Source organism: Sylvia atricapilla, chromosome 4 (genome assembly GCF_009819655.1).
Source record: "Sylvia atricapilla isolate bSylAtr1 chromosome 4, bSylAtr1.pri, whole genome shotgun sequence".
Taxonomy (NCBI): domain Eukaryota; kingdom Metazoa; phylum Chordata; class Aves; order Passeriformes; family Sylviidae; genus Sylvia; species Sylvia atricapilla.
In genome coordinates, this window is record NC_089143.1 from 45,576,153 (window position 1) to 45,597,753 (window position 21,601).

A 21,601-nucleotide genomic window follows, 5' to 3' on the forward strand; every position below is an offset into this window, starting at 1 on the left:
CTGAAGAAACAGGAAAATAAATAAATAATAACACTTCCCTTCTGGTGGTTTGTATTGTACTGATCTAGCTGGAAATCCCATTAGTTACTTGCTTTGATCAGGACTGTTCCTCCAGGACCAAGAGATGTAGTAAGCATTCCATCACACTGGCAAAAGAGCACATCTGAAGTGTGTTTTAATTAAAACCTTCCAACTCTTGTGCTTTTTGTAGTATTTACATGTAGCTGAACTTTGGCCCAGCTGCTGTGGAAGAAATACCATTTATTGCTGGGTTGTCTGTCACCTTAGAGCTACTCTCAGCTCTTCAAGATAGAGCTCTCCCCTCCCTGTCCCCATGTGTATCCCGCAGTGGGGAAAGAAGGGCAGTCAGCTGGGGAAAAGTACCAGACAGCCCCACTACTCCTATTACATCAGCCCTTTGCAAGAAATACAAGTGCCAGAAGTAGCATTTTAGAAATCTTTCAAGGAATGAGCAAGGGGTTTGCTGTTGAAATATATTGTAATAGCAACCACAACAGAAAATGTGGAGAAACATTCCAAGCCTCACTGAAACAACACCTCTCCAAAGAGAAGCCAGGGGAGAAAGCATTTCAGCCTGATACAGTAAATACTAGCTGGGAACCTGTAATTCCTGCACATTGAGAGCTGGAGCTGGCTTCTGATACAGCAAAATACTTCCTGGGACACAGAAGCCAGCCTGCTACGTGGGTGCAGATACCAGGCACAACAGCAAACAAGTGGAAAAAAATATCTGGCCATATGAACAAATTAATATTACAAACTGCTTAAAAAAGGGTCATGCTCATGGCAAAAGAAAACAGAAGGAAAAAGAACTGCTGGGTGGCCTTGCAGCAGAGAGCCACTCTCCTCAGTTGTGGGCTGTTAGGCAGCAACGTGGCACAATGGTATGAAGAGTGAAAGGCACTGAACTGTCTGAGCTTTACCAAGCTGTCAAAGATACCCAGATAAAACACAGGAGGGTAACCTCTGTGTTCTGCCCAGCACGTCTCCTGCATGTTCATACACACACAAATGCACACAGAAGCAAAAGACTGGAAGAGACCTTCAAGACCATCGAGTCCAACCCACGCTCTAACATCTCCAATGAACCATGGCAACCTTGACTACACCACTGCGACCTCAACTAAACATGGCACACATGCTACATGGATGTAGCTACACCTTCCCACTCCTACAAATTCATTTTATCAGCGTGATGGGTGGTGCATGGGAAAGGAGAAACGCCCTGTGAAGCTGCTATACCCTGGGCAGTGTTTCTTTAGCACAGTTCTCTCAATGCACAGCTACTGAAACACAAATGTTCAAACCCCTGTTTCCCCCACTGTTATATTTAACTTTTGAGGGAGATTGCTATAAAGAGCTTACTTGATTTGGTAAAGAAACTGCAGATGGAGAACAAGTGGGCTGTTCATGAAATGCCTGCAGGTCCACTGCTATTTCTCTAACGGCACTGGAAGTATTTTTACATTCTTTTTTGGCTATTTTGAAGTCCTGATGTCTTAACAGTACTTTCAGAAGTATCATTTATGCAGACTGTTAAAATGTAAAACTACTTTTAATGCTAAAATCAGAGAAATAACATCAGAGAATGGAATTATCAGCTTGCAGACTGAGATTAAAGAGCTGAATGGAAGTTTATCAGCAGTGAAATTCAAAAGCAACATTCATGAGGGGGAAAAATCTATAAATTGATGTCATCTGGGCAATGAAACCATTTCAGATGCTTTACTTTTGCTCTTTGCCAGGTACTGTGCTCAGCACAATACAAAGAGAACTCCTTGGCCTTGAAGACTGTGTTTTAAGGGGATTAGAATTAGATTAGTATAAGATTACTTGGCAATCCTTTAAAAATATGCCAACAAAATGGGAAATAAGATTTTAAACCAGCTCTATCACTCTTGTAATGTAACATGAGTAATGCCCTGAAAAAAACACAAGTTTCTTAAAGCTCTGACCTCGTGAAGCTCTTACTACACCTGATCGCAGCATGGCCTGCTCTACGCTTTTTGGGAAAAAAAAAAAAAATCAGTATTTGGTACTCATACACCTCTAAAAAGCTGGACTCAGTTTGCCCAATATCTGCTACTTTACCCCAAGTCTGAGGTGATGTTGCTGGTGGGGATTGTGGTGGCTCAGGGATGTTACAGAGCGGTGTCAATCCTGCTGCTCACAGCATCTCAAGCCAAATATTTGGGCAGCTCTTTCTCCCTCACATCCATCTGCATGGCACCATGTGGACGCAGTCCATGGATTCATTTTCCGCAGGTATGACCCAGCATTTTTTGTACCTCATGCCTCACAAGTAGCACATTTTAAGAAGACTAATTGCTTCACCATAAAGATGTTTGCCTCACTGCCACTGGGAGATGGTAAAACTTGCACCCTACTGCACAATACACAGCAGAATCTCATCATGAGATCTTCAGCTTTCTTTTTTCCTTTTCAGAAGGGTGCATTGAGACAATTATTTCTTACTGTTTTTATTTTCATCTATAAAAATGTTTTAATTTCATGTCAAAATTGAAAGGTCTGTCTGTAGATGCAGGAAAACAGTTTTTATTTCATCTTTTAATGCCCTTATATATCAACCAAAGGGTTGTCTCACACACTTCAGAAAAAAAATGACCTCTAACTAAAAGTCATACTGTAATTTGGGGATTTTTTTTTTCATATTCCAAAGGCTTGTCTCAGTATTCATGCATGTATTTCTAATATGTGAAGTATAACAAAAAGACCTATAAAAAACTATGGAAAAGTAGCAATTACTGATAGGGGAGTTATAAATAAAACTGTAAAATATTAATCTGATCCATAATTCATTTGATAGCAGACACCCAGCCATCTGGGCTGGGGTGAACTCATGACTCTAGAATAGGACGTTGGATGAAGATTTTGTATTCAGTATGAATGCAGCCATCACCAATAAACAACAAAAAATTCAAACAATAAACCTTTTGTACAATACTGGCTTTCAGGTTTTACTTTGCCAGTGTGTTTGCTTGTCACAACCTGTGATTGCATGCTCTGATTGCATGAGACCATGCTTCAAAAATATACCAGAATACTTCCTGAAGCTGATTATCAGCATATGTGTGGAACTTCACAAATGAAATTATTCTCTTTCTGGCTGAACCTTCACTGGCAGGTCAACACTAATTTTCTCATCTTCCTGGACATGAAGGGTGTTCACAGCCAGCAGAAAAGATCCTGCTGCAAAGGGCAGCGCAGGGTGCACTCAGCTTCAAATAGAGACTATGGTCTTTGAGGCAGTACAGTTCACCTGTGTAATAAAATATCCCTGTATTCACCCGTCCTGGTATGGAGGACATTCTTTGCTTTTAAGAGTACATTGTTCTAGGCTAAATGCTGCAATGGTAAATGCTGTGTGTGTTAACACACTGCAAGCCAGTACTGCATCTCTAACTGGTGGTGCTTTCTACAGAGATGGGCAACTGCAAACCTTAAAACCTCCATTTATACCACTAATAGCTCCTCTCTGGCCAGTGTGAATCTAAAGCAGAGTTTAAACTACCAGACATACCAAATTCATAAAGGATTGCTTGCAGCCATTAGAATTTTCTCAGAGTTCATAAAAAGATTAGACAAATTCATGCGAGAAAAATCCATTAAGGGCTATAAAGCACAAAGAGGTGCTCCCTGGATGTTGGAGAGCGCTAAGGAAGCACTGGCATGTGTCTGCTTCCTGCTCTTAGCCCTTCTATGGTATCCACCAGTGATCACTGCTGGGAAGGTGATGCAGCCCACTGGATCAAGTATGGTTACAATGGATGTTTAAAGGCAGTCTCTGTGTAGCATGCTGGCTGTGGAAGGGCTTACTCTTCCTGAAGTATCAGTTTAAGCTTTTGCAGACCATGGGCCAGCCGTTCTGGCTGAAAAGAGTTGCAAGACCAGTCTTGCTTCTTGTGTGAGATGATGGAACATGCTGCCTCTACTGGAGCATCCCCTTGGAAATTTTCTATTACTCCTGAAGAAAATAAGTAAACCTATTTTCTCCCTTCCCCATGCCAAACCAAACAAGCCTGTGAAGACTTCAATGTTGGAAGAATCAGACCCTGAATGTTACAGCACTTGAACCCATAAGTTCCCAAAGGCAATCTCTGGAAATGTGGATCTCATTTCTTGCCTCATTTTCTGATGTCCTCTTCCCAGACTGTGCAGGGCAGCAGTCTCTTGGTTTCAAGAGCATGCAGCTACTGATATAAGATTGTAGCAAGCTCTACGTTGCAGGTTTCCCTTTCCGAATTGCCTTTGGCTGCTTTTCAAAGACTGTACACATTCTGACTGCTAAGGAAAACACCTTCTCCCTTGCTCCCCTCCACTGCAGCATCCCAGCCTGAGCAATTAGAGTGAAGACCACTGTTTTCAGCACAGTTCCCTGCTCCAAGAGCCCTCTAGCTGGTCCAAGCATCTAAGTGGTTTTTGTAAGTACGATCCTAGCCATGCCTCCCGGAGAGCACTACAGGTTTCCAGGTTCTGTCCTTCAGCACCTTTCCTTAAAAAGCACCACTGCTCCACAGGATGCAACTTCAAACTCTGGTTTGGCCTCAGGCACACAGACTCCTTGAGGCATTAGATACGTTAACTCCTCCTCTGTTAGCAAGCACATCTGTATCTTTCTTCTCCTCCTTGCCCAGAAGGCTCAAAAATATCATACAGGTCACAGAAGGGGATTGAACACTGCCTTCTGACTTTTCAAACAGGAAACAGGCAGGGGGTTTATCTGAAAAAACACACACAGAGAAGGTCTTTAGGTGTAAAGGAGTCTGTGGCATTTGGGATGCCAGCAGGAGAACTGCCCCACTCTCATACCCCCCACCTCCAAGCCAGTTCCGTGCCTGAAGCCATACCCAGCATGGGACTTGCTGACATCAAAAGCAAAGAAAATTGCTTGGCTGTTTAGGCTGGCTTAAAGTGAACACTGCTGGCAGGTTTTAAGCCCAGAAAGTTTTAAACATTGCATCTTTCCAAGTGTGCTCCTGTGATGATACAACGGGCACGTAGGCAACTGTGAATCAAAACTGCTCACTCCCTATGGACCCATTATGAGACATGTCTCTGACCAAGATGTCATGGTAGGTGCTTTCTGTATACAGGGCAGATAAGATGAAAGACCTCAAGGGAGATGCGCATTTCTGTCCAGAAGGACAGCATACTTTAATCATCCAGCTTGGTGAAAGCACTGAGAAAAAAAAAAAAAAAAAGGTCATGCAGTTGTCACTTGAAAAGCAAACTTCAGTATTAGCAGTACACACAGACTGCTCTCTGGAAACTGTTGAAATAGGTGGAGGTTTCAAAAATATGAAAACTTGAGCAAAACCATAAAAAAGGGAAGGATGGCTACCTCAATCCTATCATTGCCACTTATGAATTATTCACTGTGCTCCAGCCCACGTGCACAAGGCACACTTTTTAACACACTGTGAGACTGCATTACAGATGACTCCCTGCCATCTGTGCTGGGAAGACCCTTGGACACATATTTTGCAGCAATGCCATAGGGAAAAGCCATGCTTGGATCAACTCCTGTGCCAGCAAAGGGAAGAAGATCCTCTGTCTGTCTGCTGCAGCTCTAGGGTAGTCACAATGGAGGCCAGCACAATTTCTATCTCTCATGGCTTGTGGCATTACTCACTCTTTCTAGACACATGTTTTCCAGCAGAAAAAAACCAGGAAAATCCCACAGAAACAACAGAGGTTTGCAGACTGCAAGAGGATTACAGGAAAACTAGTCCTGTATTTGAAGCCTAAGGACACTACATCCTGCAGGGATCAGCCCCATCCCAAGTACTGTCAGGTCTACAAGGACTGGGAGAATGGAACAATGCTGGGGTCACCAATGAAGATTAACAATCAGCCTCTTCTTGTGCACAAGAGTTTACTGTTCCCTCTCTGTATTTCCAAATTTGATTGCAAAAGTTTGGAGGAAAATTACATCAGTCTGAAAAATGTCAGATGGATTGTGAGCACCAATTCTTTTACTCATTAGTTAAATAGAGGAGAAAGGAAGGGGGACAAATTTCAGAGAGAACCTATTTTTTTTTTTTTCAGGACGTAGTCCCTTTGAGAGTCTAACCCAGAGGTAGTTTCTGGTGCCAAAAGCTGCCATGCCCAGATGAAGTGGTGCACATGAGGACTCACTGCCTGCACATTCTTTGCAGTTGTGAAATGAGCATGGTCTTCTTGGGATGGACAAAAGCCAAACCAACAAAACAGACCCTGGCATTTCTCTGCACTGCTGGGTTACTGAATATGTGCCAGTGGGACTCCAGCAGCCAGACCTATCCCATGGCATGCAATTTTTCAATTTCCTGCAGCCAACACATCTTGTAGCAGGATTTCTCCTACTGCTGCAGTTGGCCTTGTGTTGCTGATTCAACTTCATTAACCAGCCTCTGTGAAAATATAATCACCATCAGAAAACCTGTGAAGGGAAAGGATGAGACACAACAGCTGCACCTCTTGGAGGTAATGCCAGGGGGAAGGTGGATGGCCTGAGACTCCCTGAAGCCACATGTGCCCTGCCTACTCTTACTTGAGAAAGGACTGTTGAAGAGAGTCAACCGAATATATCCAGAATCACTGGGCATGGACCACTCCATTACTTGCCTCAGAAGACATTTTTTGGAGGCACCTTTAAAAACCAGATAATCACTTTCCATGCCTGGCAGTTAGTCTCATTTGCAAAGTCCCTCTTTCCACCTGCTTTACTTCTGGCGTGGGCAAACTGATGATGGCCCAGGGGAGTGCTGAAAGATCACAATACTGGGAAGCCCATTTGATGCTACAGGTCCAGCACACAGGCCTGGCTCACCTCACAAATGCATGGTGGGACCAGCCAGAGAGACAACAAAACACAGTCACCACTACTTTCTTTACACAGCAGTTTGATTGAACCTCCAGTTGAATCAACCACAGATGAAATTTCAACACCACACAGTGTATTAAACACCCATGGCTTGATCCACTAGTATCTCCTGTGATTGTGGCTCTACTAAGATAAACAGGGAGACTTAACCAGAAGCTACACTTTCCCACTTGTCCTTAGTACAAGACACATTTGTCACAGCTTTCCCTGTAAGAGACCTTCCAATACAAAACTGCAAGTGATAATTGTGCAAGGGTGTTATTCTTGGCCTGATGCACAGAGAGGCAGCTATATTTTGCTGCAGCTATGGAGAGTTTGGGGCATCAGTCACAAACTAGGATTTTTTCCTCACCATCTGCACTGGTCAGTGAGGTATCATTTCCTCATGCCCAGCTACGTTTACTGTGATTTATGTGGATTTAACACCACGCATCACGGAAAATCCAGCGGCAGCAATGGATTGCAAACCCACCAACAGGAAAATACACTTCTTCCAACAGCAGAGTTACTGGCAGCAGCCTTCACAGCAGGAGAACAGTAAACAGCATTAGGACTGTGACACCCACTGATCTGCACTAAACAGGTGCCTTCAACGGGTGCCATACTGCTGTCCTCTAATATTCCTCCAGCAGATTCCATGCCACATCTATCAGCAGCATTCCCAGCAAGCCTGTATTTCCTCTCCTCAAGAAACATATGAATGATCTGTCCAACACTTCAATAATCCATTTTAATTACCAGGACAGGTATCTGCACTTCCTTGCTGCTGGTTGCCAAGCCTGTGCACATACACCTGGGGTAGCAGGAATGAGATGCAGCCCTGCTCCAGCTAGTATTGTTCTGCTCCACAGTGAGGATCTGCCAATCTACATCCAGCTGTCACACTGAATTGCCTACCAGGTTTCCTGGCTGAATCTTGTCTGGAGAAGGCAGGGGATGGCTCCAGTGAGCAGCACAGTCCCCACAGTCTCAAATGCCACCTGTTAACAGCCCTGAAAGAGGGTCACAGTGGATAAATGCTGCTGAGGAGCCCTGAATTAAAAGGTAGGAAGAAAGCCAAATAGGAAATGGGAGAGACCCTAAAACACAGAGCATGAGGGAGAAGAGAAGGATAGGTCAGTCTCCAGGGCTTTACAGAAGCTGTGTGATGTGCCTGGTGTGTTGATGCACACAGAAGGAAGTGTAATCATGTTCTTGCCTCCCATCATACCTCCAAGTGACAGGGGACAATGGCAGCTCCATGCCAGTGTCCAAAGTGACAGGCCATTTCAACTTCTGAGCAAAGGAAGGGCAGACAGATCAGAGCCCTGGACAAAGGAATAAACCAGTCTACATGATCTCTGTTTGTACAGTGCAAAACCAAGAATAACACAATATGAGTGAAATCCTAGCCCTACTTTGTTGGAGAAGCAGTGACAAAGTACCATACCTCATCAGCCTGAGCCCAGTCACTTTAGCATCACAGTGCAGAAGAGGGATTCAATTTCCCAAAGTCACTAAAATTTTTTTCTTATGGTAACTGTCTGTAAAGTTAAGATGTTGTAGCCATTTTTAATCAAAATGAACTCTTAGAAATTTCCTTTTCCCAATAGGAAAGAAAATCTTTTTTTTTCCTGGTTTAGCGGATGGATATCTCCAAATAGCTTAGCATAAAAGGAAAAAGTCATAAATCCTAAAAATGTGTCCTGCTGAAAGGAAACATACTGAAGACTGCAGTAATTATAACCTGTGAGACAAGCACTGCCCACCTCCCACCACCATATTTGAAGAGGCCATGGTCCAGCTCTCCATGATGGAGGCTTCCACCAAAGGGAGGTCTGCACTGGGTCTGATTGGCTCAGGCTCCCACCCCAGACATCCCCCCAGGCTGAAGATCCACTTACCTGCCTGGTTTGTGGTTACATTTACAGACACAAACTGCCGGGCTCCGGGGCTCTGGTCGGACACTCCATTCACTGCCTCAATTTCAAAGGTATAGTTTGTATGAGCAAGCAGATCCACCATCATGACAGAGGTGTTTGTCAGGCCGGTTTGCTGGGGGAGGTACCTGACATGACCGCCACACGCCTCACACAGACCCGAGTGTGAGCTGCACTTCTTGCATGCAATATAATAAGACACATCTTTCCTTCCACCAGAATCAGCAGGGGGAATCCATTCCAGAAAGACACTAGTCTCGTTAACATTTGAGATGGCACTCCGAGGAGCAGAGGGGGGTCCTGGTTTGTAAAGTGAGAAAAACACATGGTAAAAACAGTATCATCAGTCATCCTCCTCGCTACTACTCTCTAGGCTGAAAAGAGATGTCCCGTTGCTCACGTGTCAGAAAGTACAGGGGGATCATTTGCAACAACACCTAAGAACTGGGAAAACAGGGATTTGTTTTGAGCACTCTCACCTTGCTCAAGAGATCTGTGTTGGGCTGCAGTCACCCGTGTGGGAGGACAGGACACAGGGTGGCTTAAACCCAAGAGCAGGAGCACCCTTGGGGCACTGTCTCTGGGGCTCTCCCTGCTCTTCCTGCAAAGGAATTAGCAAGTCTTTGCCCTGTCCAAATCACTGTCGGCTTCACCAGGGGCAAGATTCCTTCTCCTCACCCCACTGCCCCTGTATCACTACCCCCAGGTCCTAAAATAAAGACACACACTGGGGTTTTCACACCACCCAGGTACTCAACTCAGATGCCAAATCTTTCCTCTGTATGCACCCGCCTCTTTCCATCAGCCATTTGGCAGCAATGAAACCAAAGCTTAGGTAAAATCCAAATGACACTAAAGCGAGATGCTTGGTGTAGCCCAAAGCAGATGGTGATCTACACGGGCCGCTGGAAACACGGCTGTATCCAGCCACTCCATGGCAGCCCTGCTGCTCCCGCCAGGCTGTGGCACGGCTGGTTACCCACGCTGCGCTTGCTTACTTTGCCAAGCCTCCCTGCTCAGGATGCCAGCACTGTACTGGCACGGCTATCCAAAGAGGAGCAGCTGCTGCAGAGGTACCAGAGCACCCGCAAAAAGTGGGCTGCTTCTCTTCATCCTGGTGGGAAAGACCACGGCTGGGCAAGCAAAGCCCACCTGGAGGCACCTTCAAGACTTGCTTCCTCGCAGAAGGTGCTGCGAGGTTTTTAACAGGCTTGTGTGGCAGATGAAGGGCAAGCTGCAAATACACCCTGAAGACAATATGAAAGGAGAAGCAGGAGTCTCATGCAAGATATCCTTATGTTAAGTACTCAGGGAATGCTAATGAATGAGAAAGAAAGAGGAGATTTATCAAAGCAAGCCAGGATGGATTTTAGTCACAGCACCACCAGAAACTATAGAGCAAAGGCTGGGATTTTTGCGAGGGAAGGCAACACAACACACTTCTCTTCAGTTTGAATGAAGTTGTCAAAATCCATGAGCAGTTCCTTGAAAAGAGTCCAACAAGTAGCTTCACTAGCTAGACATCCATATGAATCTAAGAGACTGACTTAGGCTGTCATCTTCTCGTTTTATTGTGATAATTAAACTTGATTCATTATTTAAACCAGGCAGTGCTGCAAAAATGAAATCACCTTATAAACCAGAAGCATTTTCCTCCATTTCCTTTTTCTATTCCCCTCTCCGAGTCTATAAAATTTGTAACTCTGATTAACTAAAACACTGTCATGATTTTGACTCAAGTTGTTCTGATTCAATGAGAAACTTGCTGCCAGAGGAAATAAATAATCCTGATGTATTTTTTGTTTTTCAGAGGAAAAGCAATTGAAGAAAAAAGCCAAGTTAGCTTAGGAAATGCCACATCATCTTTGTTTGTTCTGTGATCCCTTCAGATCCCTATGAACAGGGAGCAATCCCTTCCCAAGCTGCACCCCAGGGATCCAGCACTATTTAGCTAATGACACCAATATACAGCCTAAGTCAGGACTATTTTCTGCAGTGTCATACTTATACTGATTTAAGGGAAACTATGGAATTCATCATTGGAGCTGTATGGGGTTATATGTATTGCACTTGAGGATTTTTTATACGTGTTTTACTGGTTAAATTGCCCTATTTTTCCTTCTACTGGATGAATGCCCTTTTGCTGATCCCAGTACTCTAGGAAAAAATAAAGAACTCAGGCACAAGAAACACTTAGTGGACAATGTGTCTTTAACGGGGGATAAATTATTACTTTTGTAAAGTTATCAGAGGATTTTACTTGCTTTGTACAGAAAAGTCACCTACTCTTCTTGAAGGCTTAAAAACATCAGCTTCAGTGGAAATGCTTTAAAATTGGTGGGCCTTTATAACCTATAAAATTGGTGTACTCACAGGGCCTCAGAGAAAGGTCTTTAGTAGTCTAGAGATATCTAAAAAGACCTACTTGAAGAATCCTGAAAATGTACCTGAATAAAACTTGCCTAAACCCCAGCTCCCCAGGGAGAACAAAAATGTGTTTTACCTTCAGAATACAGGGGGGCCTAAATCTGCTAAGGTGGTCTGCTTTAATTTCCAAACTCCTGTTGTCAAGGGCCCAGATATTTATCTCCTGACTTGTAAAAAGATATATATAATTTTTGAATTTGCTACTTTATACCCTAAGATTCATCCCTTTTACACCACAGTTTTCCGACAAGAGGCAAATACTTTCTAAAAACAAAGATATTGGTATTTTTCTTGATGGACAGCAAACTTGTCGTTTACTGATGAACAAATTTTAAAAATATAACCTAAGAGAGAAACTACTCTCAAGATAGAAACATATGTACGTAAACACTCAACTGCAAACTTTTTGCAAGTAGACTATTACAGTAAATACAATAAAGTCTTCAATTTTTCCCATGTGTCATAATACTGCAGATATTTCCCCAACATACTCTGAACAACAATAAGGCTACTTTGTAGAGATATGAGGAGGAAAGAAAAGGGTGCAACTGTTTTGGTTTTAAAGAGATGTTGTGCAAGGAACTGAAGCTAGTTAAGAAGAAATAAAATGCAATTACTTCTGGAACATACATAATAATATCAACAGAATTCTCAAATGCCCATCAGGACCAAAATCTTTACTTTATCATCTGAGAGCATTAATTATTTCAGACTGCATCCCAGCACTATTAGTTTCAAAATTACCAATCATTACTTATAAAACACACTTAAGAAACTGGAAAAATTGAACAAAAATATATTCCTCCCTCGCCCTGTACTTAACCGAAATGACAGTGATATAGCAGCTAGTTTTCTTTAGTGATGCTGGTGGTGGTGGGGAGACTCATGCAGCTTGGAACTGAAAAACACTTGCTTTAAATTAGGAAAATGTGATTTTACAGCTATACTGAGTGGCAAGGGGACTGTGCAGGTATAGACCTGAAAACAGACATTGATGTATTCTCTAAAATTAACTGCATTTCTTGCTGAAGGAATCCTATGAATATTATTAACTTCTGTGGCAATAAATAATAAAAACATTAAAAAACCCTTGCAATATTTTCCCACCCGTCATGACTCAAGTCTCTCTCACTTGTGTTTTAGTTCATGATGAGCTGCTGCCTTCCAGATACAACTGGACTGTTTTAAAACACCAGCATCTCTACCTACTCTTTACTGCCCCTGCCAAAATCTTCTACCCCTGCTGCTGAGCTGGCCCAGCACACGGGGCCCTCCTCATCACCTTCAGCACAAATACAGCAGTATTAGGACAAAATCCTAAGAGAAGATGTATGGGAAAAGTGAAGGTGACAGAAGCACATGGACAAGGCTCAGATATTCATTCCACCCTTGCTTTTGGGGAGGTAGGTGTGAATGCCAGCAGAGGTGATGCAATGTCCTCAGCTGTGACTCTGGGGTCTGCAGTAGGAAACAGAAGTTAAGCTGTGCCTTGATCAGTATTAAACTTCTCATCTGCCCCAGAATGACTTGGTACCCTACCAAGCCATATCCTAACACAGCTTCAGGCACCACGTCTGGGATTTAAACTAGCTTACAGTAAGTTCTCAATACAAAAATAAAACCCACCCTGAAAGCAAACCACCCAAACAGTAAAAGCCAACAAACTAAGACACCACCACCAATAAATAATTACAATCCCCCTAAACAAACATAAAAAGAAAATCCTATGGCATTTGCAGAGTTGGAAATTACAGCCTTCACTTAGAGGGTTTGAACTGCACTAGAAACCTGGGAGAGACAGGCTCTAGAACTTCATTTCTTTTTAATGAGAGTGGTTTACTGTTGTATTTCTCTGGGGAATGGTTTTTTCCCCAGGGCCCCTGGAGCTTGCAACTCTATAGTTTGACCCTTCCTTCCTTTCTGGACCTAATTGGCTGAGTTCCAGCCATCCCCCTGGCAGGAGCCTTGATAAGGTCCTGCTCTTCCTCTTCTCGCTCTCTTACTTCCTGGGGTCCCCTCTTACTTCCTGGGGTCCCCTCTTGCCTCCTGGGTCTTCTCTTACCTCCTGGGGCCTTCTCTTACCTCCTACCCTCTGGGCCCTTGCCTCTTGGCCCTCCTGCCTTCGCCTCCCCGCATGGAATAAACGTCTTGGATCAACCTTGGGGGTAAGAGCCTCTTTTGGAATCTTTTGCCCTGGTCCCCTCGAAGCATTTCCCCCAAAGCCTCCCAAGAAACAGAGCTAGCCCCGGGGGGCTGTGGGGGAGTGCTTCAGTTTACTTAACTTGCTTGTGCCTCTCTGAACCCTGCCGATGCTGCTCAGGCCATGGACATGCATAAACACCTTCCTCTGGGATGGCAGCTCCTTCCCTGTGCTAATGCACCAGCAGGACAGACTCGATGTGTACCCTTCCATTCTGAGAAGGGCAGAAGCAACACCACTGATGGTGGGCAGGAGGCTCAGTGGACACCAGCGTCTGGCATAACTCTCTCTCAGTTGCTGGCTTTGGTTCTGTCTGCACAGAAAAACCTATTTTATGGGTGTTCTCAGAGCTCAGTGTGTTTCCCAATACCATGCTGGACCACATTTATATGAGTTTTTTAAGTCAGGCCAAGGGGCAAAATGAACATCAAGAAATGCTGGTATCAGGTTTTTCATGCTGTAACTCACCCTGGCTATGGCTCCAAAAGACTCTGGCATACCTATTTAATAAACTGGGAAGTGCTTGCATGACTCACTCCCCCAGATCTCTTTGATCTGACAGCACCAGTGACTCCAACGCTGCCTAAGGCTGCCTTCTCCTTCCCTGCAGCACAGCTTCCAACAGCCATGCTCCTTTGCCTGGTGAAAATCAAAGGCAGAGTTCAAGGGGCCCAATTCTGCTCCAAGTGCCTCCTGTGGGCAAGCAGAGAGCTGCCAAGGGCAATTTTCTTTGAGAGAGTGTGTCTCCAACAGGAACAGACTTTTTCTTTCTCTTTTTGGAGTGCAAACTTGGGAAGCTAGGAAGGACATCTGTATTCACTGGGAAAGGCACAAAAGCCGCTATCATCCCTACGGGATGCAAAGTACTTCCCTACAGTATGGAAGTCACCACTGCATCATGGTCCAGTGGCTCTGAGCATGTATGGAGTCATAAACCTACTTTTTCCTCCTTTGCTTAAGTGTCTTGGAAGCCCCAGCTGCTCCTGCACCAGTAGTTCAACTCCATTTCAGTAATTTTCAACCATGTCTACACCACAAAAATTACATTTAGAGCATGACAGTCCCAGCTCAGATCTGTGCTATAGTCAGCAGAACTAGCTGGGGACATGGAAATTGTGGCCTTAAGTATCCAAAACAAAATGAACAAGGGACTTTCAAGGTACAGCTGACAGGACAGCTCATGGATGGCAGGAGAAGGGTAAAATTAAGGCTTCTGATTACACCAGCTCCACCCTGCACTCCCAGTACCCCAGTGTGCCTGTTATACTGCCTGCCCTCTACACCCAGGGGTCAAGTTCTACATTTTGGAGAAGCTGTTGCCATCACAGAGTTTTGAGAAGAGTGACCATCTCCAAGCAGATTGGAAAGATAGGGCTCTCTCCTGGCTTGTTTACTGAAAATGAGCTATGAGATGACACTAGGCAGCACCATGGAGATTCTATCCATGCCTCCTGCTGGCAAGGACCACCCGTTGTTTATTCCATGTGTGTGCCCCACGCTGGTGCCCATGCACTGACACGGGTGTCTGGGGCCATGCTGCTGGCTGAGTCCACCCAGGAGTGCAGGGGGACAGAGCACTTGCTCCTTCCAAAAACTCTTCCTGGCTTGGAGGCCAGCTTTCAGAGCAAAAAGCACTGAAAAGTCTCTTCTCGTGTAACCGTGGACAAAGACAGTGACATTACAAGTGTGTCAAGGCTAGTTCAGACTCCAGTGCAGAGCCTGAAAAAGCACATTAGTTAGTATCATAATGTCTAGTCACAGTACAGGAACAGCTTGAAAGGATTAAAGACAACCCTATAAGCACATGCTTACTTGTACAGGCCATTGTAGGTGGGTCTGATTCCTTCCTAAAATAGTGCTCTTCACACAGGCAAGATGTGGATGCTTCATCAAGTGTGTAGCTGTGAGGGGGACATTTGCTGCAGGATGGACTGTGGGGTGAAGCTTTGAAGAACCCAGGTCTGCATACTGTGAAAAGAAGAACCACAGGCTAAGCTCTCCCATCATAAAATTAGTCTCTTCACATTTCCTTTTAAAGAAACCCCATATCTTCAGCTATAAAACAGACAAATACTCATGAGCTATTTAGTTTGCATATTTTAAAACAGTCTATGCCACTAACAGATAGTGCATACTTAAATATCTGCATGAAAAGAGAATGTGAATTTGTTGATTATTTCCTTCCCCTAGCATCTGCCATTGCTGGGTATTTATTTTCCTTGTTGAATGCATTAGAGGTAATATCATCTGGGCTCTGCTTTAGAAACATTACTGTGACTTTTTTTTTTTCCTGCTCAGTGTTAGGTAAACAGGTAAAATACATTTCACTTTTTTTTTTTTTAAAGACGTTCCATACCCAGAAATGAACGTCTCAGCAAACAAATAACAACACAGTGGTGGAGGGGATCTCAAGACGGACATCTTTAAGACATTGTGATAAGGCTACTTCCCTAGAGTCTTTCCCCCTGCAAACCTGTGATGAATTTTAAAGTGCTCCATATGACAGGCTATTCTCGGTATAGTCTGAACCAGGCATGCTCACCATACATGATATTTCTTCCAGCTCCAATACATATGCATGACAAGACACAAGGACTTGATCTGAGAGCTACTTTTTTTCCTACAAATCCATGGCTATGGGTAGCTTGGGATTTTTTTGTAAGTAGTTTGAAATGAATACAGTAATATCTTGTTTACATCCTCCTGAAAAAAGTGCTTTTTCACCTTTGCAAAGCTCTCTGCACTTCACCTGTGTGTGCACGCTCAGCCAGAAGCAGTGATAGCCACATGTTTGCAAGTGTTTTTGTAGGAAAAATCCCAGTTGGCTCTGTATCATACCCTCATGTGCAGAATTACAAATGCACTGTTAGCAAAAGGAGGAAATGTTGATTTTCTGTTTGTCTCAAAGAGCAGAGACAGGGAGACATGTTAAAGCAGCTCTAAAGTGCTGTTACCTTTCTTCCTTCTGAATTGCTTTAAAATATTTCTGCCCAGTATGATATTAATGACCCAGAGATCTGCTATCAGACTTGAAGAAGTTACCTGGAAATCCCAGAGCCTTTCCATCTGCATTCAAACTCTCCCAGTTGTAATTAGCTTGCAAAGAAAATGAGTTCGCAGCAAAAGCACTAATATTATCCCATCAGGAATGTCCCCGACAATCACAACGTGTGCTAAATCTCAGCAAGTGATGACAGAATTCATCTTCACTGTAGGTAAAGTATAGATTTTTACTAGTGATTCCTTTCCTCTGATGGACCAACTAGGACAACTGCTTCTAAAGTCGGTACCTCTGGTCCTGCAGTACCAGAGAAACTCCCTTGACACTTTCCCTTTTACGTCAGTAGTTTCTTCACCAAAGGTGAGACACTTGCACATTAATTCCCAACTCCCAGAGTTGAACAGTAAGTCTTTGGTGATGGAGATCACTCGTGCATCAAATGTGTGACTCAAGAGCATCCAACAGACGTCCCCCAGGCCTCCCCTCCACAGCCTTGCCTGGACCATGTACATTTCACACCATGCAGCCCTGAAGGAGGTCCCAAGCCCAGCACACACTGCCAGGTCACCATCATGGATCTGCAGCCTCTCCACCCTGCTGTAGGGGGTAATCATCTCCCTTCTGACCTCCCCAAACCAAGCACCCTTCTACATTATTCCACAGATTCCCTTTCTTCCACAAGACAGGCAGAGAACAACTTGTTGGACTGGAGAGATTTACAATTTTTAAAAAGCCATTTCCCAAAATCGCTCCTCATCCAGTTAGTGTTCCATTCTGAGGCTGTGGTATCCACCTGCAGGGTGCAGTTCTGCTTTGTGCCCAGACACCAGGACCAGCAAACAGATCTAGGGCTGAATCTGTTCTTGATGGCTTTTAGCACTTACCACAAGCTGCCCTCATGCTTTATAGCACATCCCTCAGTTTCCAGCACATACTTAAGTTCTTTTATTTACTTTACAATCACCTTCAAATGCTGCCCTACCTACAGCAAGGACTATTACACAGTCTCTGGAGAGTCTTCTGAGAGAGCAGACCACCAAATACTTCCTCTCTAGCCCACAATTTATATTTCCAAAAAGCCAAATCAAACACCCTTGCACACGTAGACAAAAGAGATGGGGAAATGAAAGCATGAAAATGTGCAACATGTAAGAACAGCAATGCACATCTAGTGTGTACTCAGTGTAATTAGCCCTCAAAGAAGGACCTGAATTTATCTCATTATGTTCTATCAAGACAGACAGAAAATCATTGCAGCACGAGAGTTTACTGTGCTTCTATTTCGTGCAAAGCAGCAAATGCAAAATGAGTTAGTTTTCCTTGACAGATTTTAAATGAGGTGCAGCTTGTTGATGATGGCACAATACGTAGCTCAGCTCAAAGGGAATGTGTGGTCTTCATAAATAAATATGGAGCCAAGAGATGCACAAGGCAAATAACCCATGATTTAATGAGAGATGTGAAATAGAACTGAACTAGACTAATTTTTGCATAAACTGCAGGTTCTCATGGGTCAGGCAAGTCCCATTTCTATTAAAAAAGTATTAGGAGGAATACTCAAGAGCATCATGTTGCACTGAAGATATCAGCATGAGTCCTCAAAACAAACAGGCAGCAGAGCAGCATCCTGTTGGACCAAGGTGAAATATTTCTGTGTCAGTCAGAAAGGAAGAATTCAGGGACAGGAGACATGTTATACAAAAAAGGGGAGTATAGAAAACCAAAATAAATGCAAGAAGCACCACAGTGAGGGGTGTTAGCTGAATCCACATGCCCGCAGCAGATGCTTTGAGGAGGACAGGGGGATTTACAGGGTTCCCCTAGCACAGTCTTCCAGGCTCTCATGACCAGCAGCTCCTGATGGAAACCACACTTGCACCATCATTCTCAAGAACAGAAGCAGCTGCAGCTGCACGGGTGTCTCAGGCAGAACTTGTATCTGCTACAACACTTCCCTCTGTATCCTCTCCTGTGTTTGTTTCGTACACAACACAAAGGAGAGGACAGCCTGTGAGATGGTTCAAGCAGCAGCTGTTTAACAGAGATGCTGGGATGAAACAGACCCTGTTTAGATGAGAGCTGACCCAGGGGCACCCTATGTCTCCACACTGCAGAGCAAGTATCACAGCAGGTGGATGAGCATATTCTTGGCTGAGCTGAAAAAGTCTTGGCCAAAAGCAGGAGCTGGTACCCTGTCCATTTTCTGCCAGAGGTGGCAATGTCTCAGACATTTTGCAAATTTGTTTCAGAGCAGGACAGGGCTAAAAACCAACTTACCTTGCATGTGTGTCTTGGGTTTTGGTCTCTTATCTTACCATTCCTCTTCTGACAGTCAATCTTATAATCTCTTCATGAAGTATACATGCCTTTATTTAAAATTACATGGGTGTCTGGTGTTTAATTCCTAATTAAATCTTATTTTAGTCTTCTTATATTTTTATCGCAGTATTTCCAATTCACCAGCTATTGAAAAGATACAGAGAAGTAGCACAGCACAGTCATACAGATAATGTACTATCTCTCTTTTAAAGGGGATAGGAAAGCAGGAGAACTAAAATGAGCTTAAGACTCCCCATAATCTGCTGCAAGACAGCTGAAAAGAAATGAAATCAAGTTTGAAGCTGTTGATGAGATCTGCTTCTTTCTTCTTAATATTAAAACTCTTTAACTGATTAACAGCCAGCGATGTGTGAAAATAGTCTTTAAATTAAATTGGTCGCTAAAAAAAATTATTATTTTTAGAGACAGCAAATAAGCCATAAACAACCTGCTAGTGTTAGGTACAAGTGGGATGTGTTTCTGTTAGTAGCACATCTATTATTAGCAAATCAATTTCACTCTTTTTATTTTTAATAGCAACCACAAAATGTGGCATACACAGAGCACTAGCATCTGTGCAGCCTCTTGCTGCACACTTTAAAGGGGCCAGAGAGAGACGGCCATGGTGAAAGATGGCAGCAAGAGCATCTTGGGATTGCAATGGCATGAGCTGATCCCTCAAACCAACAGCAATTGGATTAGAAACTGTCTTCGTACCTTGCAGAGGGGAGCCCACAAAAGCCATGCTGAAAGACACTGGCCCCTGGAAAGAATGTGGGTGGATGGAGGTAGAACCACTGGTCCTCTTACAACGAAAACTGGCCTCTGCCAATAACATGCTGAATGTGCTATACCAGTAGTAGAGACAGTGAGTACCAGTGAGGAGACAAAGCAAAAAGAAGGGAGAACAAGCCAGTAACACCAGCCAGCTGGGACTACTTGTCAGATTATTTTCTGAAAGCCTTAGCATCAAATGATTCACGGCTGCATCCCTGTAACCATCCCTTCCCTGAGCTTTTGATGCAGACTGCTGCCAATGGGCAGGGCTACTCTCCTCCCCAGCTGCCCCATGCCTTCACTGCCCACTGACCCAAGGCAACACATGCTGGAAGCAAGGACCACATTCAAGGCTTTCCATACTCACATGACCATGTCAGTAAAATGACTCAACTATCACAGAAACATAGAATCACTAAGTCTGGAAAAGACCTCCAGGATCATTGAGTCCAACCTTTGACTGAACAGCACCATGTCAACTAAACCATAGCACCAAGTGCCACATCCAGTCATTTCTTGAACACTCCCAAGGATGGTGACTCCACCACTTCCCTGGGAAGCCTGCTTTAATGCTTGACAACCCTTCCAGTGAAGAAATTCTTCCTGATGTCCAACCTGAATCTTGCCTGGTGCAGTTTGAGGCCATTTCTTCTCATCCTGTCACCAGTTGCCAGGGAGATGATTTCCTTCCTAAAGTACATCTAGCCTTCCTGCACCCTTTTGTCATTAGGGACTGTGTCTGAACCAGTGTCTTGAGCAAGCCAAAATCTGCCCTCTGGAAGTCAAAGGCAGGTTTTGTAGACCCCTCTCCTTACCTCACTAAGAATTGAGAACTTTATAATCCCTGGGTCACAGCGGTCTTTGACCACCACACCTCTCACCAGCCCTGCTGGCTTCATAAGCAGCAGGTCTAGCAGGGCACTGCCCCTGGTAGGATCTCTCACCAGGTATGTCAGGAAGTTAATATTCCACACACTCCAGGAACCTCCTAGACAGTCTTCTCTCCACTGTGCTGAGTTTCTAGCAGACATCCAGAAAGTTAAAGTGCCCCACAAGAACAAGGGATAATGTGAAACGTCAGCCAGCTGCTTGTAGAATACTCTATCAGTCTCAATCTCATAATTAGTATTAGTGGGAATTTCAGTTTTGTCCTTGTAGAGAGAGAAGCTAGGAAACATGACCCTATAAGCTTTGAAACCCCAGGAGATATAAAAAGGCCCAACTTATTACTTTCTTCACACTCTCTTGATGCTGGGAGGATAAGCTCACAATACTTAAGTGCTTAGGATCAGTGAAGTGACCTTTCATATGTCCCAGAACATAAAACTCAAACAGGAATTACACTGTCTCCCTTGCAGAGCGCCAAATTAGTCTCCACAGTAATCAGAAACCACAAGCATAACTCATAAGGTAGTGTCACTAATCCATAAATAAAGCTAAAGGACTGAATCGAACAAAAATTAATGAGGATAAGGATGCCTACCCTGGATGGAGCACAGGTTATCCAGCTGAACCTGAGGTTTCCTTCCCAGGCTGAAAAGCCCCTCTGCTTCTCTTTCCCATCCTCGGTCCCATTTACTTTTCCAGACTGCCAACTTCTTCAGACAGGGGCACACAGCTCAAGCTGTCACAGCTTTTAAAAGGAACCACAGCGTAAAACTCTGCCCTGTGGACAGACCGATAGTCTGAGGCAGCTCTCAGCTGAAACACAAGCAGGATACGGAGGGATGTGCATGTGTGTGTGTGTGTTTTCAGCTCTGTAGCTCATCAACTCTGCTTTCATTAGCACATTGCTCTGGTGCAGGGAATATGCCTTGAGAGTCGAAGGATCTGAGCAAAAACAAGCTACAAATAAATCAACCCCTGTTCTCCGGAGCTGCCATGCCTTGAAGTGTTAGCACTGAGAAGATGGTGCTGCTGCCTCTTAGATGTGTCCAAAACCTATAACAGGGTTTAGCAAGGTACAGTCTTTACAATGTGGAATCAATTAAAATGCTGAGAAGCTCCAAGCCTCAGCTTGTGCTCCTGACACGCTCTTTTACTTACAAGAA

General features: G+C 44.0%; 1 protein-coding gene across 6 annotated transcripts in view; it reads right to left on the reverse strand.

The window, feature by feature from the left end:
* EPHA5 (EPH receptor A5) overlaps positions 1-21,601 on the reverse strand; it is a 202,402-nt gene that overhangs the window by 73,695 nt on the left and 107,106 nt on the right. For 5 of the 6 annotated variants that reach the window (XM_066317757.1, XM_066317754.1, XM_066317753.1 and 2 more), the window contains exons 4-5: positions 15,266-15,421; positions 8,791-9,126 (exon numbers count right to left, since the gene is read on the reverse strand). The exons of the other annotated variant lie outside the window; for it this stretch is intronic. In XM_066317757.1, coding sequence (XP_066173854.1) covers positions 8,791-9,126; positions 15,266-15,421 — 492 coding nt within the window. The remainder of the gene's footprint in view (positions 1-8,790; positions 9,127-15,265; positions 15,422-21,601) is intronic. 6 annotated transcript variants of the gene reach the window in all.